Below are 13,346 nucleotides of genomic sequence, written 5' to 3'. Positions count from 1 at the left end.
TCTCCAATAATATCCACGAATTTTTACATGCCTTTGCGATCACTCACTAATCATTGTTCGCGTTTACCTAGTGGATTTCTAAAAAAACCCACAATGCCACTGAGAGCATTTTTTCCAATATCTCTAAAAGCACGTCTCTTGCCTTGATGACGTGACTGTCGTTCTTCTGCTTTGCTAATTGCTTTGATAAGAGTGTATTCGAATGGGCTCGTATTTTTCTTGAGATCATTACGTGTGCGCCTTCCACGTAAACATAAGAAAAGAGATAGTTTTTCGCCTGAAGTGTTCTTGCAGATAGAATCTATAGCATTCTGGGTACTACTATCCAAAACAATAAGTTTTGGCACAATTTCGGATACTTCAATTGCGGCGTTATGTATAGTGCTAGCGAATAGAGCAGTGAACATTTTACTTTGCTGTTCATCCAATGATGGACTGAGAATAGAAATATAATTTGGGAGTGAGATGTAAACTTCCTTAATCACGCCGGAAACGGTAAAGAAATCGGCGTCTTTGAACAATGATTTAGACACAGAAACCAAAGTCCTTCCAATTTTCTTCATGTGTTTAAAATACGAAACATAAAGACGGAAACCCTTATTAGAAATAATCGGTGAAGAAATACCAAATTTACTATAAAATGAATCGAAGATGGATAGCGTTAACATTCTGTAAAAAATTATAAACGATGAAGTAAGAGATTCAACTCCTATAAATAATAATTGTAATTGTGAAAAAGCAAATTGTTCATTACCAGGAGAGTAGTGCTTGTAGTAGATACCAGATTTGAGTTTATGTGTCAATGAGTTGATAAGGGTCTGATCGTCATAACTATTATTATACATGCCAAGAGTTATTATTCGTATTAAAATATTCGTAATTCTTTTCCTGTTAAAGAAACCTCTACGGCGAGGTATTTCCTTGTATAATGAAATGGCAGCAGTCAACTCGACCGCATCAAATGTATTAGTAGTAATACTAGAACTGTAAACGATTAAAGGAACAGCATTTATAAGAGTACAATCATAAGGGTTTTCAGAACATCTTTTTATATAATCTTCGATCGAACCTACGCAATTGTCCACAAGATCTCCATTTATAAATGCACAGCTTTTATTGGTAAAACGAAGAAGTTGTTCTTTATCTTTTATAAGTTCAGTGGCAAAGAAGGACATGTCTTTGTCTAAAGACAAAGATTTCTTATCATCAAGTGTAGTATCGTTCAAATCACGATTGAATTCTTCTAAATGTTTCTATGTGAACAATATTAACTTACCGACAATTCAGAATTGTTTCTACGTTTTAAAGCATCAAGAGAAATGGCAGCATTGGTAAAGTCTGAATAATTAGTTTAAAATTACCACTTAATGTAAATAATGTTAACAAAAGCAAGCAAAACGGTTTTTTAACAGCCATTATGTATAATTGTTGGACGGGAATGCCTTTAAAAATGAGACAAATAAATGTTGAGTAGGAATTAACACCAAACGATGTGTATATATTAGTAATATGTATTTTGCAAAAAATACTAATATTTGATAAACACAAAACGAATGAAATTGATGTGTTTAAGGAGTGAGTGTATTCCTTACAGTTAAGAATTAGGCTAATGGGTGCACTGCAACTATCGGCATAACAACAAGGAATAAAATTGTGTAAGAATAAATTAATTCATACTGCACACGTTCCAAAATTGATAACTTTTGTGTTGGTTTCATCCGATTATTAAGTATAATCGTGTAATAACACACGCATTGGCACATGGGCCAATAGACAATTACTACAATAGACAATTACTACATTGCACTAATCAGCCACATAAACCTAATATACCGCAAATCGCATATTAATATTACTATACGTTCCTTCATATTAAAAAAATTGAAAGTTTTAAATGAATTATACAACAAAATGTTGCATACAAATGTTACGATATATTTTTTCATATATCATTTCCTAATCGTTATACCAAATGAACTTCATCTTTACGACCTAACCTGCAATAACTTCCATTTCAGTTGGAATATTCGACCAAGCATTGATTTGTACGAATAGTCTGGTGGTAAATGTGCTGAATCGACTAAACGCAGGTGAATTTTCGTAATTATTGTGATTTCCTAACCCTAAATAAGGGTCATTGTAGGCTTTCATGGGAGTAACGGTGCTTGTCGTCATAATCACCTGTATATGTGTAATTATTAAATTGTTCATTTCCATTACTTTTGCTCTCATTTAAATCTTCATGCAATTTGACATTATTTTTATTGGGTCATTTTAAGCCGTTCCATTCATTAAGCCGTTCCATTCATTAAGCCCTTCGCCACTAGGCCCTTCGCCACTAGGCCCTTCGCCATTAAGCCCTTCGCCATTAAACCCTTCGCCATTAAACCCTTCGCCACTAGGCCCTTCGCCACTAGGCCCTTCGCCATCAAACCCTTCGCCATTAAACCCTTCGCCACTAGGCCCTTCGCCACTAGACCCTTCGCCATTAAACCCTTCGCCACTAGGCCCTTCGCCACTAGACCCTTCGCCATTCACGTCGGTTGAATTACTGAACAAACTCTTGTAATGATCAAGAAAAGCACCTGCAATTGCGTTGCTTAGATTTGTATTATTAGAGAACTTTCCAAAGTATTTAAATATATTGTCAGAAATAGGATTATTCGAAAGATCAACAGGTTTCAAATGTCCGCGAGTAACTAATCCTTCAATAGACTTCCACTTATTCGTATAAAATTTATATAATCTCTTGCGCACAAATTTAATATGAGCAAAGCTTGACAAAATCATTTTAACTAAGTTTGAACGTGTGTTCAAAAGTATAGCTACATTAGATTTTTTACTTGGTATAATATTGAATTCATAGAAGGTCTCTTACCATATTCAATGGCTCCAAACTTGATATAATTGCTTAACAGAGAATCACTTCGATCCGGTCCAAATGTAGTTGAGGTACGAGAGAATATTTTATTCATCAAACGATTGTCGGAAAAGTAAGAATGCTTATTTCTAATTCCAAAAAAACGTTTCAATCTCATGAATATGTGTGAAAACCAATCCTTAGACCCATCAATATAATATCTATCAAGATTTGATCTCAAATTCGTGAAGATTAAAATAGAAAAATTCAAGACGTGTGGAACAAGTCCATAAAGTCGTGAAGTAGGCAGTTTCGCAATAGGTTGAATTGGAATAACATAACAAGAGTTTAAGTCGTTGCTTTCAATACATTTTTGGGCGTATATTTTGATATCATTAATGCAAGCTGAATGTTCAGAATCTACAGTATAAATCTTGCATGTTTTAGCCAAAAATTTATCCAACTTCTGCGCTAAAATAACATTCAATCTTGACTTCGCAAGGGTAATAACTTAATTATATTATAACATACCAAATTTTTCGTCTGCTTCCCATATGCTTTTTTTATTAAATAAATTTAAATTAAATTTAAACAATGAGGACTGTGACTATGTTAATAATCAATAAAAATTATTCCACTCATGAACAAGACATACCTCCTCCTTATCTGTATCTATGGGATCTTTAGGAATATCCGAACCGTCATCAATAAGCTTTTCTAAAAACAATGAAGTTTGAGGAGGTGCACGTAGTAATTTCAGGGCAGACACGTACTCCAAATCCGATTTCAATGCAACTAAATATATAATTCATTAATTGGGAAACGTAAGGAGAAAATATAACCTACCAAATAAGATTGAGAAACATACAAATGACATCCACTTGTTAGAGAACATTCCCCTCATATTTGAACAATAAAAACTTATTTCAAAAACAAATGCCGCACGTTGTAAATAATAAAAGGAATAAATGAAAATGAGTGAGTGTATTCCTTACAGTTAAGAATTAGGCTAATGGGTGCACTGCAACTATCGGCATAACAACAAGGAATAAAATTGTGTAAGAATAAATTAATTCATACTGCACACGTTCCAAAATTGATAACTTTTGTGTTGGTTTCATCCGATTATTAAGTATAATCGTGTAATAACACACGCATTGGCACATGGGTCAATAGACAATTACTACATTGCACTAATCAGCCACATAAACCTAATATACCGCAAATCGCATATTAATATTACTATACGTTCCTTCATATTAAAAAAAATTAGCAAATTCTATATTATCAAGAGCAACGGTACAACTATTTGCCACGATTCCACTAGGATCGTCACTGAACTTTATTAGCGATTCCCTAATCTCATTTATCACTTCATTTTCTCTATTATTTTGTATAATATTAGAAGCAACAGAACCTAAGGCTATTGCTGCTTCATGCCTAGTCATGGGAGACTCATTTACATTCTCTAAGCATTTAATTAGGTAGATATATGATAATGGATTTTGTAATTGCCCCAAAACAAATGCACATTCATGTCTAAATACTTCACTGGTTTTGTCATTAATCATCGCTTCTCCAATTATCTAAGTCTATGTCAGTTTACCTTTATTGAATCATTAGAATTCAAACTTCTAAAATAAAATAGTGATTTGTACCTAAATATATGCAGTTGTACCTTGCGTATAGTTCCGCTGATTGATCATTTAGCAATTTAATTTCGCAATCAATTGATGTCAAATCTTGTGAGTAATTTGCTTGAACTGGATCTATTGTAATATAATTTTTTGAATGTTCATGTACATTGGATTCATTAGATTGATTTAAGCTATGCTCTGATAATATACATGTGTCTCTTATAGGTTTAAGTGGGTGGTTTAAGTATTTTTTGATCTAAATAAATCGTGTATATACCACTGGCAAAGATTCCACACACTTCATTGTTGCCAAAGCTTCAGCAGCCTATATAGTAATTAATTTACCTCATGTCTTACTATAAAATCCTCTGATTCGTCCTCTAAAATCTCAATTATTTGAGGCCAGGCGGAGAAACATATAGCTTGGCCTATGGCATAAATTATTTCATGTCTAATCAGAGGGTCAAAATGGATTTTTAACGAATCTAAGAGTATTTCAGTAGCATCGTTCGTTGGTATGTCGCGGCAGAAGCTAATAGCACTGAGTTTTGCTGCAATAGGGGATTCATTGGACATTATAACCTGTTTAAGAAAAGATTTATCAGGTACAGCTATAGAGTTTGGGTCCAGAAGGGACCTGACGCAAGGGTTGTCATATGTAAGGGCCATTAAGCTACACCACAAGAATTAATTAAGGGAGAGAAAGTCAAAATCCTCCTCCAAATTACGCATTATTGTGGGACAATTTTTGAAATTTTTGGTTAAATTAGATTCTTTGGGATCCTCTGCATTCTTGTCTGATTTTGATGCATTCCTAGCCTTCGCTGCTTCCTCTCGCCTTTTCCTAATCTCAGCAAGTCTAAGTGATTGGTAGTTACCTAGCCAGATTTTCTTGATCAGCCTTAGTTTTACATTGCATATGGAGTTTATGTTGAATCCTTTCTCTCCTCTGCCTCTCTAGTTCCTCCCTCTCCCTCCGGCTAAGCTCAATTACACCTGTCTTTTCTACATTCAATTTTTGGTGATTAGGATTGAATTTATCAATCAACTGGGGTATACCCTAAATCACAATTATACACTACTTTTCTATTGTTATCGCCAACTGAAGAATCTGAATCTGATGAGTCTGTGTGAATAGACTCCTGTACATTAACCGTAAAATACCTCAACAGGGCTGGATTCTTCGGAAGCACTCTTTTGCTCATTCCTAGCTATAACTTCATCATCTGTAGCGAATCTCCTACGGCCTCTAGGTTTATATTTCTTAAACCCTCCTCTGCCACGGGAACTCATAATATAATACAATCCCCATAATCAACTATTAAATTACTATCGCTGGGATGATGGATAGTCTATGGGATGATGATCTTCAGAAAGCGAAATTTGAGGCTAAGGAATTGAAACAATCACTCAATAAAGTACTTTCCGAGTCCAATGATGCTAATGTCAAACGCTACGAAGCGGCTATTAGGAGTAAATTGGCCTTGTTCGCAAAGGTACACATCTTTAAAATTTAGACAATTAGTGATTTGGAAGGGTTGGTCAAAGAGACTGATACCCCTGATTTCACCAAACTTAATCAATTAAATGAATTGTATACTATTAAGACTGAGGCTGAAACTTATTTGAAAAAATACTCACCAATGCCCATACAAGTAAATCATAGTTTATTTAGGTAAATTGTCCTCAGGATCGCACAATCGACATTAATGATGACGAAATTTTGGCCAGTAGACATGCCTTGCTGATGGATCAAGATGTGCAACTGAATTCTCTCGATGGTAGTGCCACTAATATTAGAAATTATAGCGCCAATATTCGTGACGAAGTTAGCCTTCACAGTCGATTGTTACAGAGTACGAATGAAGACATGGATAATGCCCAGGATCTCATTAATCGAAACTACAGGATATTTTCAGATGTTGTGAGAAGGAGTAGTAAAAGGTGGTTATATTTCGTCATCGTTGCCCTGGCTGCCATCTTGATGATTCTCATATTTGCCCTCTAATACAAAGTAATTAATGTAAATTAAAAATCATTCATAAGGTGGTTTTTATCTAGCATCGTATAATAACATGCACGAATTGACTAGGGTAGTGTTCAATTGTATATTAATTGTCATTATTATGTAGTATAACCTGCAACACATTCAATGTGATTGAATAGTAAATTAATACGTATTGTGTAATAAAATCTAAATGTAAGTATTGTGTTGGCGTTATAAATTTTGTTCAAAAATGAGTTTGAATATATACTAAGTACATAGCAAGATGTGTAATGAGTGACGCCACATAACGAGTTATGAGTGATGAGGAAGAAGTGAATGAAGGTGAGGGCAAACGAACTTCAAGAAAGGAGCTCAAAAGGCTAATTTATGAAGCTAGAAAGATAAGGAGCAAAGAGAAAGGCTATTTTCAGTTGATTGGTAATCGTGGTTACTGCGTCAAGTACCTCAAGATCACACCAGAAAATGTATCAGCGATATCTCAAACACATACTACATCAAATAAGCCTAAGAAGCGTAAAAAGATTACTACAAAGGTACCAATCAAAATCATGAAGGAACAATTGGATACCATAGCAAATTGCATGGGAGAAATACGGCAGCACGCCCTTAAAAATGGTTAGTTAATTGTCATTTAGATGAACTGAAGTTGATGAAATTGCTTAATTGCAATGGCACCAATTTTCATGACATTAATCGGATGAAGGAGATTGAGAAGGCAGGTCTGGCAGTACCTACCGAATTGAGTAAGTTTGTCGACAAGAAACTGAAGAGGTGAATCAGAATTTACACAGAATGAAGAATAGGAGAGACAGAATAGCTTCTTTCCCCATAAAATTAATAGTTTCTAATCAAAAAGTTGTAAATAAACCGGTTCAGAAACCAATGATTCTAGCACCAATGCAGAGTGCCAAATTGCCCATTAAACAAGTAAATTACAAAAGTGTCATTGTGAAAAGGGATAGTAAAATCGAAGATAGCCGGGCTAAATTGCCTAGTGTGATGATGGAAAGTGAGATTATAGACTCTATACTGCATAACCATGTGACAATAGTTACAGGGGACACCGGATGTGGCAAATCCACTCAAATACCACAATTTTTGTATGAAAACGGATTTTGCCACGAAGGAACTATAATTGGGGTGACTCAGCCACGCAGAGTTGCCTGTATTGCTGTAGCTAATCAGGTAAGATTAGAAATTGGTGATGAAACACTGGTAGGTTTTCACATAAGAAACCTCAGAGATAATGTAAAAAATTGTAAAATCAAGTTCATGACTGAGGGGATATTGCTTCAGGAAGTTAGAAATGATTTGTTGTGTAAAAAGTATTCGGTGATAATAATTGATGAGGCACATGAGCGATCGCTAAATTGTGACATACTTATCGGAATACTTTCTAGAGTAATAGTTTCTAGGTGGAAGAGATTTGAATCAAACGGAAGTATCCCTCTTAAGCTGGTCATAATGTCAGCCACAATAAATGTTGAACAGTTTGTTAGATGTGAGATATTTAAGAATTTGGCTGTTAATCATATCCACATTTCCACACTTAAGCAATCAACAGTGTCAATACATTACCTAAAGAAGACTAGCGAGAATTATTTAGATGAGGCAAAAAAAGCTGTGATAAAGATACACTCTAAATTTCCCAGGGGGAGTATTCTAGTTTTTGTATGCGGAAAAGATGAAATCAAAATTCTCGCTCGTAGTTTGGCCAAACAAACTAATACTAGAGTGAACGGAGAAAGTGGTCACGATATTGAATCTTGCTCATCAGATAATTCCTCAGATGAATCTAGTGTATATAGTATCGGTGACGATGAGCGTGAGTTGTCTAATATGTGGAAAGGATCTGATGGTACTGGAACTCTAAAAATTGTATCCCTTCATGCATCCCAAGCGCCTCATGAACAGGTAAGATTAATTTGATTCAGAATATCGCGTTTTCAAATCCAAAAGATAGTGAAAGGGTGGTAATTATCTCGACAAATGTTGCCGAAACTTCTATCACCCTCCCTAATATTAGGTGAATTGGCAATAACGTAGATATGTGGTGGATTGTGGTAAGGAGAAGAGGAAAAGTTACACATGTGGAGCGACCATATCAAAATTCGTAATTGGAGATATTTCCCAATCTTCTGCTGACCAGCGTGCTGGTAGAGCTGGTAGATTAGGTCCTGGTCATTGCTATCGTATGTATTCATCGAGTGTATATGACCACATATTCAAACCATATACACAGCCTGAAATAGATATGTGCCCATTGGATGGCACGTTGCTATTTTTGTGCAGCCTTGGTATAGTTAATTTGGATTCATTCCCGTTTTTAACGGCACCCACAATAGATAATATAAATCGCACAGTAAAAAGATTAGTAGGTCTGGATGCTTTGGCAATTGATGGTGACAAAGTCAATATTACAATGATGGGTAAGGCGATGTCAGAGATCCCAATTGAACCGCGTTATTCCCGAATGATTCTAACCGCAATGTCCAAGCATGCTGGTGGCGGTTTAGTTTGGTATACTTGTTTGGTTGCTTCAAGTTTGTCACTAGGACTGTTGGTTGATAAACCTAAGTATGGGGATTTTGACAATGACATACACATGTACCTAACGTTATGTATACAATTTAGTAGAGTGGATTTGATGGATAGGTGCATGTGGTGTGTAGAATCTGGCATTAATTACAAGTCAATTGTAGCAATAATTGATTTGGCTAGCCTCTTATTGGAAGTTTGTAACACTAGTTTCAACAACACCGGCAACGGTACAGCTTTTGAGAAATGTAATGAAATTCCAAACGATGTGCAATTGAACTTGTTATATGATGTTGTTCTGAATGGACTGGTGGATCAAATTGCAATACTGGAGTGCGAGGTTAGCAAATTGTATACAACATTGGTAGATGGTATGCATGCCAAAATACATGGAAATAGTCGTTGCAATGGTAAGTAAGTGTCAGCACTCAGATAGGAAGCACCAGCTTATTGCCTATAATGGTATTGTGGAAAATAACGGGAATCATTTGACTGGAGTGCTGCCCGTGGATAAGGAAATGATTGCCAGGGTAGATTCAACGTTAGTTGAAACTATGGGAGAACCGCAAGCAATTCCGCCGCCGCTGTAAGTAAATATTTTACATAGTTACATTGCCGAAATTGACTGTACTGTTGGTTACGTTACTAGAGTATACAAGCCCAGTCATCTAAATCTAGGCGTCATCAGATATCCCATCAAAGGAGATGTTGCTAGTATGTGTTTTGGAAGGGCACTAGTAACTGGTAAAGTTTATCAACACATCAATAACCCAAGTGTCTATGATGATGTAGTAAATCATTTGATGGAATTAAAGTGTCACAACAGGCAAGTGTGCTTTGACATAGGTGCCATTTGGAGGAGATTTTGAAGGTATGTAAGGGCAGAAGTGCTAGAAGGCTGGGAGAGTTGCTTAATTTGTAAAATAACTAACTATTAGTGTAATTAATTATATTAAGGTCATAACAGTAATACTGTGTACTGTGTTTTACATACTGTACGGTATGTAATTGTGGTGCCACCTCACCACCTCTCAGTTTCTGTTTGTAATGTTGTAATTGGGTGAAATGGCTAGCGAAGAGTCACCCCTGGACGATGTGTTGCGGCAAAATACATTGTATCAGAACCGCGTGTATGAGTGGATTTTGGGGTTGCAAAGAGCAAGACCTCCCGTCACTAGTGATCCAGTTATGGACTTGGTGGTGATATCTCCCATGCAATCGGCCAAATTCATTCGTCTAATGCTTCTATGTGGTATAGTATCCGGGGTCTTAATGTCGTTTCCATCAGTCATCTACCTAATACTTAAATGGAACAAATTTTCGCTCTATGAAAATAAGCTCAAGTGGTGGCTCGCTATTAATTCGTTTATCCAAGGGATACAAGTGCCACTTAGGCTGGTTTTATATAATGCATTGGTTAACTTGGAGCAGTCAGACAATAGAGTCATCATCTACTGGTAATTATTGCATTCATTTAGTATATCACTAATTACCAGTGGAAATGGATGGAAGTTGAGCAAGAAGATCACGTTGCTCAACTATTTATGGTTCATGATGGGGATTTGCTTGCTTAATAAGACAAAGGCTCAGAAATCTGCTCTGCACTACCGTATTTTTTTAATAGTAAGGACGCAGACGTTAATTATATCCATTTTCTCCAAAAATATTTTTGGAAAAAAATGATTAATTAAAATACACTAACACAGATCGCATTAAATCTAGTAAGGATGCTGATCACAATTATCGGCTTCTACCGCACATTCCCACCCGGCATTGCACTGGGATGGCGCACTCCCAAGGGAATATCCAAACGGGAAATATCCGAGATACCGCTAGTTCCCTATGACGAGAAGTTGGAGATCAAAAATGGTTCTTGTAGTATATGCATTAGTGAATTCTATGAGGGAGAGTGGCTGCGTGTGCTGTCATGTAAGCACGGCTTTCATAAGGTGTGTTTGGACCCATGGCTATACAAGAACAACGCTTGTCCGCTATGCATGAAATGTCCAACACAACCCAAATAATTCAAGCTGTTTGGCGTTATTGTTGTTGTGATGTTTTAAGTCGATTTGGCCAATAACTATACTGTAATATGTGATAGCTGTGATTGACAATAATAACCGATTAGCGAGCCGAGGAACATTAGAGTAATGCGTTTTAAATTTTTCAAATTACAAAAAAAAATCACGCAAACTAGTGCAGGAATTGTCCTTTCAATACGTCAAATAACCTATATATGTGTATGAGATATGACCCTACATGGTCTGTATGTGCGCTGATCTTTAAGCCACACACATCAGAATGTCCGATGAGGAAACAGTGAATTTGTTGCAATGTCCCATCGAGGTAAAACGTAGCAATAGTGGCAGAAATTTTGGTTGGGGATTGCCACGGATTGACTATATGAGCTTTAAGCGTATATTGGCCAACTTGTATTACGAATGGAACAACCCTGTGACCTACGTCATTATGGTGTGTATAAACACCTACATAATACTATCCTGTCTATTCTATACTATAGTTCCCACACCCGCATATGTGCTGGAAATTTTTGTCATGATTACATTCACTTTTGAGCTATCAACAAAAGCTATACTATTGGTTGGAGCATTAATAACTTAGGGTCCTAAGGCGCTATGGGAAAAGGATGGCAAGATAGACACAATCGCCTACGTCATGTGTTTTATATCGATGTTTGGAACATGGGACTTTAGCATCCCCGAAGAGTACGTATACCCCGATCAGGCCCATACAGGAGACAAGTACGCCAAAATCTTTGTAGTGTCATTTCGCATAATCGCACAACTCATAAGGCTTTTCAGGGCTATAATCTGTCATTATAAAGCTAAGGTTGGTAACATGTCAATTAGTTCAAGTGCGATGATCGTATTTGGATAGAGATGGATGAAACTCTCCAACCTTGTATCGCTAATTGTTAGTGTTTGTTTGCGGCTGAGTTGCAATTGTAGAAATTGATAGGGGTTTACCCGCTAGGTTTTGACTTGGTGATTGAATTAATCCGTACGCGTAAAAAGGGCACGCACGGAGTCGAACCATGGACCCGATGATCTGCAGTCATCTGCTCTACCACTGAGCTACGCACCCCATCCAGGGCCCCCTCTATCTTGTACCCATCACCATCATAGTGTCCCTGAATAATTTGAACTATATATATTGGTGGTGTATTTTTATAAATAAGGCATGAAATGAGTGAGATAAAGTGGCCTGTTCCGCAGGAACAGGAATCTTTGCCCCAATTAGACAAAGAATTTGTGGAATCCACACAAAACTTCATTTCGGAGCTCAGCAGCTCCATAGTTGGATATCAGACTCCGACAATGGACTATTGCCACGACTCTAATGGTATAATTGCATTGTTGAATTTGCTTGAAAATGTGCGCAGTATGACTATTCAGTTCGAGCCCATCCGTGACACATTACAGCGCTTTGGCAACAAGGCATTCAAACATTTAATTAACCATCTAGAGCAAGTAATCGCGCAGTTACACAGAATGTTGAAGCACTATTGGCGCCTATTATTAAATTATCTGATAATATTTCGGAAAGCACGCTAAGAGAAGACTTAAGGAGGTATTTAATCAAGTGTTTTGGCAACAAGACGAGACTTGACTATGGGACCGGTAATATTTGTTGCCATCTAGGTCATGAACTATCTTTCGCTTGTCTTGTGAAAACCCTATATCAACATGGCATTTTGGGTGGGGACGATCGCAGAGATGTTGTATTATTTGTGTTCCAACGGTAAGGCATTTAACCCATTGAAATTAGTGTGTTTGAAATTTATGAAAATTGAAATTTGTTTTAAAAGTCTGCGCTAATGTAGCTATTTCAAACTAGTGCGGCATTTAATTGAACTTTACAACCTCGAACCAGCAGGGAGCAAAGGTGTTTGGGGTCTGGACGACTATCAATTTTTACCCTTCATATTTGGAGCAGCTCAGCTGCAAATACAATCAAGCATCACCCCCGAGCAGGTATCTAGGGCTTAAAATAGGCAATTGAGCGCCCTATCATTGAGATGTACAAAGACGCATACATTTACATCGAAGCGTTGGGGTATATTACAGCTGTAAAGAATGTGTAACATAGTGTAAGCGCAGTGTGCCATTTTATGAATGTTCTCCCATGCTATACGACATTTCCGGGATCAAGTCCTGGAAGAAGATATATGTAGGGCTCCTCAACATGTACCGAGATCACGTATTGTCTCGGAATATAGTGATCAATGAGATTAACTCTGGGAAGGATTAATTTTAAATTCCAGTTAATTATGTTCTATTAG

The 13,346-nt window shown here is 36.7% G+C and overlaps 9 protein-coding genes and 1 non-coding gene across 10 annotated transcripts; 5 read left to right on the top strand and 5 right to left on the bottom strand.

The window, feature by feature from the left end:
- Positions 1 to 50: 50 nt before the first annotated feature.
- On the bottom strand, positions 51 to 1,416 carry BMR1_03g00960 (hypothetical protein; the record flags this gene model as incomplete). Its single annotated transcript, XM_021481888.1, has 3 exons — positions 51 to 1,253; positions 1,277 to 1,338; positions 1,362 to 1,416. 3 exons carry the CDS (start codon positions 1,414 to 1,416, stop codon positions 51 to 53), a joined length of 1,320 nt encoding a protein of 439 aa, XP_021338474.1.
- Positions 1,417 to 2,274: 858 nt separating this feature from the next.
- BMR1_03g00947 (conserved Plasmodium membrane protein, unknown function) lies at positions 2,275 to 3,764 on the bottom strand (the record flags this gene model as incomplete). Its single annotated transcript, XM_021481887.1, has 5 exons — positions 2,275 to 2,825; positions 2,879 to 3,370; positions 3,392 to 3,467; positions 3,516 to 3,655; positions 3,707 to 3,764. The coding sequence occupies 5 exons, from the start codon at positions 3,762 to 3,764 to the stop codon at positions 2,275 to 2,277; spliced, it is 1,317 nt and encodes a 438-aa protein (XP_021338473.1).
- Positions 4,120 to 5,166, bottom strand: BMR1_03g00946 (deoxyhypusine monooxygenase; the record flags this gene model as incomplete). The annotated part of the gene is made up of 5 exons (XM_012793346.2): positions 4,120 to 4,446; positions 4,467 to 4,518; positions 4,539 to 4,753; positions 4,775 to 4,822; positions 4,843 to 5,166. 5 exons carry the CDS (start codon positions 5,164 to 5,166, stop codon positions 4,120 to 4,122), a joined length of 966 nt encoding a protein of 321 aa, XP_012648800.2.
- Positions 5,167 to 5,184: 18 nt separating this feature from the next.
- On the bottom strand, positions 5,185 to 5,790 carry BMR1_03g00945 (hypothetical protein; the record flags this gene model as incomplete). The annotated part of the gene is given in 4 exon segments (XM_021481886.1): positions 5,185 to 5,356; positions 5,376 to 5,557; positions 5,580 to 5,639; positions 5,662 to 5,790. The coding sequence occupies 4 exon segments, from the start codon at positions 5,788 to 5,790 to the stop codon at positions 5,185 to 5,187; spliced, it is 543 nt and encodes a 180-aa protein (XP_021338472.1).
- Positions 5,791 to 5,837: 47 nt separating this feature from the next.
- Positions 5,838 to 6,505, top strand: BMR1_03g00937 (SNARE protein, putative (SYN6); the record flags this gene model as incomplete). The annotated part of the gene is made up of 3 exons (XM_021481885.1): positions 5,838 to 5,993; positions 6,015 to 6,152; positions 6,173 to 6,505. The coding sequence occupies 3 exons, from the start codon at positions 5,838 to 5,840 to the stop codon at positions 6,503 to 6,505; spliced, it is 627 nt and encodes a 208-aa protein (XP_021338471.1).
- Positions 6,506 to 6,798: 293 nt separating this feature from the next.
- BMR1_03g00936 (Probable ATP-dependent RNA helicase DHR1) lies at positions 6,799 to 9,965 on the top strand (the record flags this gene model as incomplete). The annotated part of the gene is made up of 9 exons (XM_021481884.1): positions 6,799 to 7,038; positions 7,060 to 7,120; positions 7,141 to 7,276; positions 7,297 to 8,419; positions 8,440 to 8,531; positions 8,552 to 9,453; positions 9,476 to 9,629; positions 9,651 to 9,869; positions 9,890 to 9,965. 9 exons carry the CDS (start codon positions 6,799 to 6,801, stop codon positions 9,963 to 9,965), a joined length of 3,003 nt encoding a protein of 1,000 aa, XP_021338470.1.
- A 143-nt stretch (positions 9,966 to 10,108) lies between these two features.
- BMR1_03g00935 (RING-H2 finger protein ATL73) lies at positions 10,109 to 11,067 on the top strand (the record flags this gene model as incomplete). Its single annotated transcript, XM_012793343.1, has 3 exons — positions 10,109 to 10,500; positions 10,522 to 10,666; positions 10,750 to 11,067. 3 exons carry the CDS (start codon positions 10,109 to 10,111, stop codon positions 11,065 to 11,067), a joined length of 855 nt encoding a protein of 284 aa, XP_012648797.1.
- BMR1_03g00930 (hypothetical protein) lies at positions 11,345 to 11,982 on the top strand (the record flags this gene model as incomplete). Its single annotated transcript, XM_012793342.1, has 3 exons — positions 11,345 to 11,644; positions 11,666 to 11,893; positions 11,914 to 11,982. The coding sequence occupies 3 exons, from the start codon at positions 11,345 to 11,347 to the stop codon at positions 11,980 to 11,982; spliced, it is 597 nt and encodes a 198-aa protein (XP_012648796.1).
- A 94-nt stretch (positions 11,983 to 12,076) lies between these two features.
- BMR1_03g00926 lies at positions 12,077 to 12,148 on the bottom strand. The gene has a single exon. It is a non-coding gene; the product is annotated as a tRNA-Cys (tRNA).
- Positions 12,149 to 12,249: 101 nt separating this feature from the next.
- On the top strand, positions 12,250 to 13,315 carry BMR1_03g00925 (peptidylprolyl isomerase; the record flags this gene model as incomplete). Its single annotated transcript, XM_021481883.1, has 6 exons — positions 12,250 to 12,534; positions 12,555 to 12,684; positions 12,706 to 12,805; positions 12,888 to 13,038; positions 13,059 to 13,133; positions 13,154 to 13,315. The coding sequence occupies 6 exons, from the start codon at positions 12,250 to 12,252 to the stop codon at positions 13,313 to 13,315; spliced, it is 903 nt and encodes a 300-aa protein (XP_021338469.1).
- Positions 13,316 to 13,346: the final 31 nt, after the last annotated feature.

Source organism: Babesia microti, chromosome III (genome assembly GCF_000691945.2).
Source record: "Babesia microti strain RI chromosome III, complete genome".
Taxonomy (NCBI): domain Eukaryota; phylum Apicomplexa; class Aconoidasida; order Piroplasmida; family Babesiidae; genus Babesia; species Babesia microti.
The sequence above is the reverse complement of the archived record's forward strand: the minus strand, read 5'-3'. Positions and strand labels throughout refer to the sequence as shown.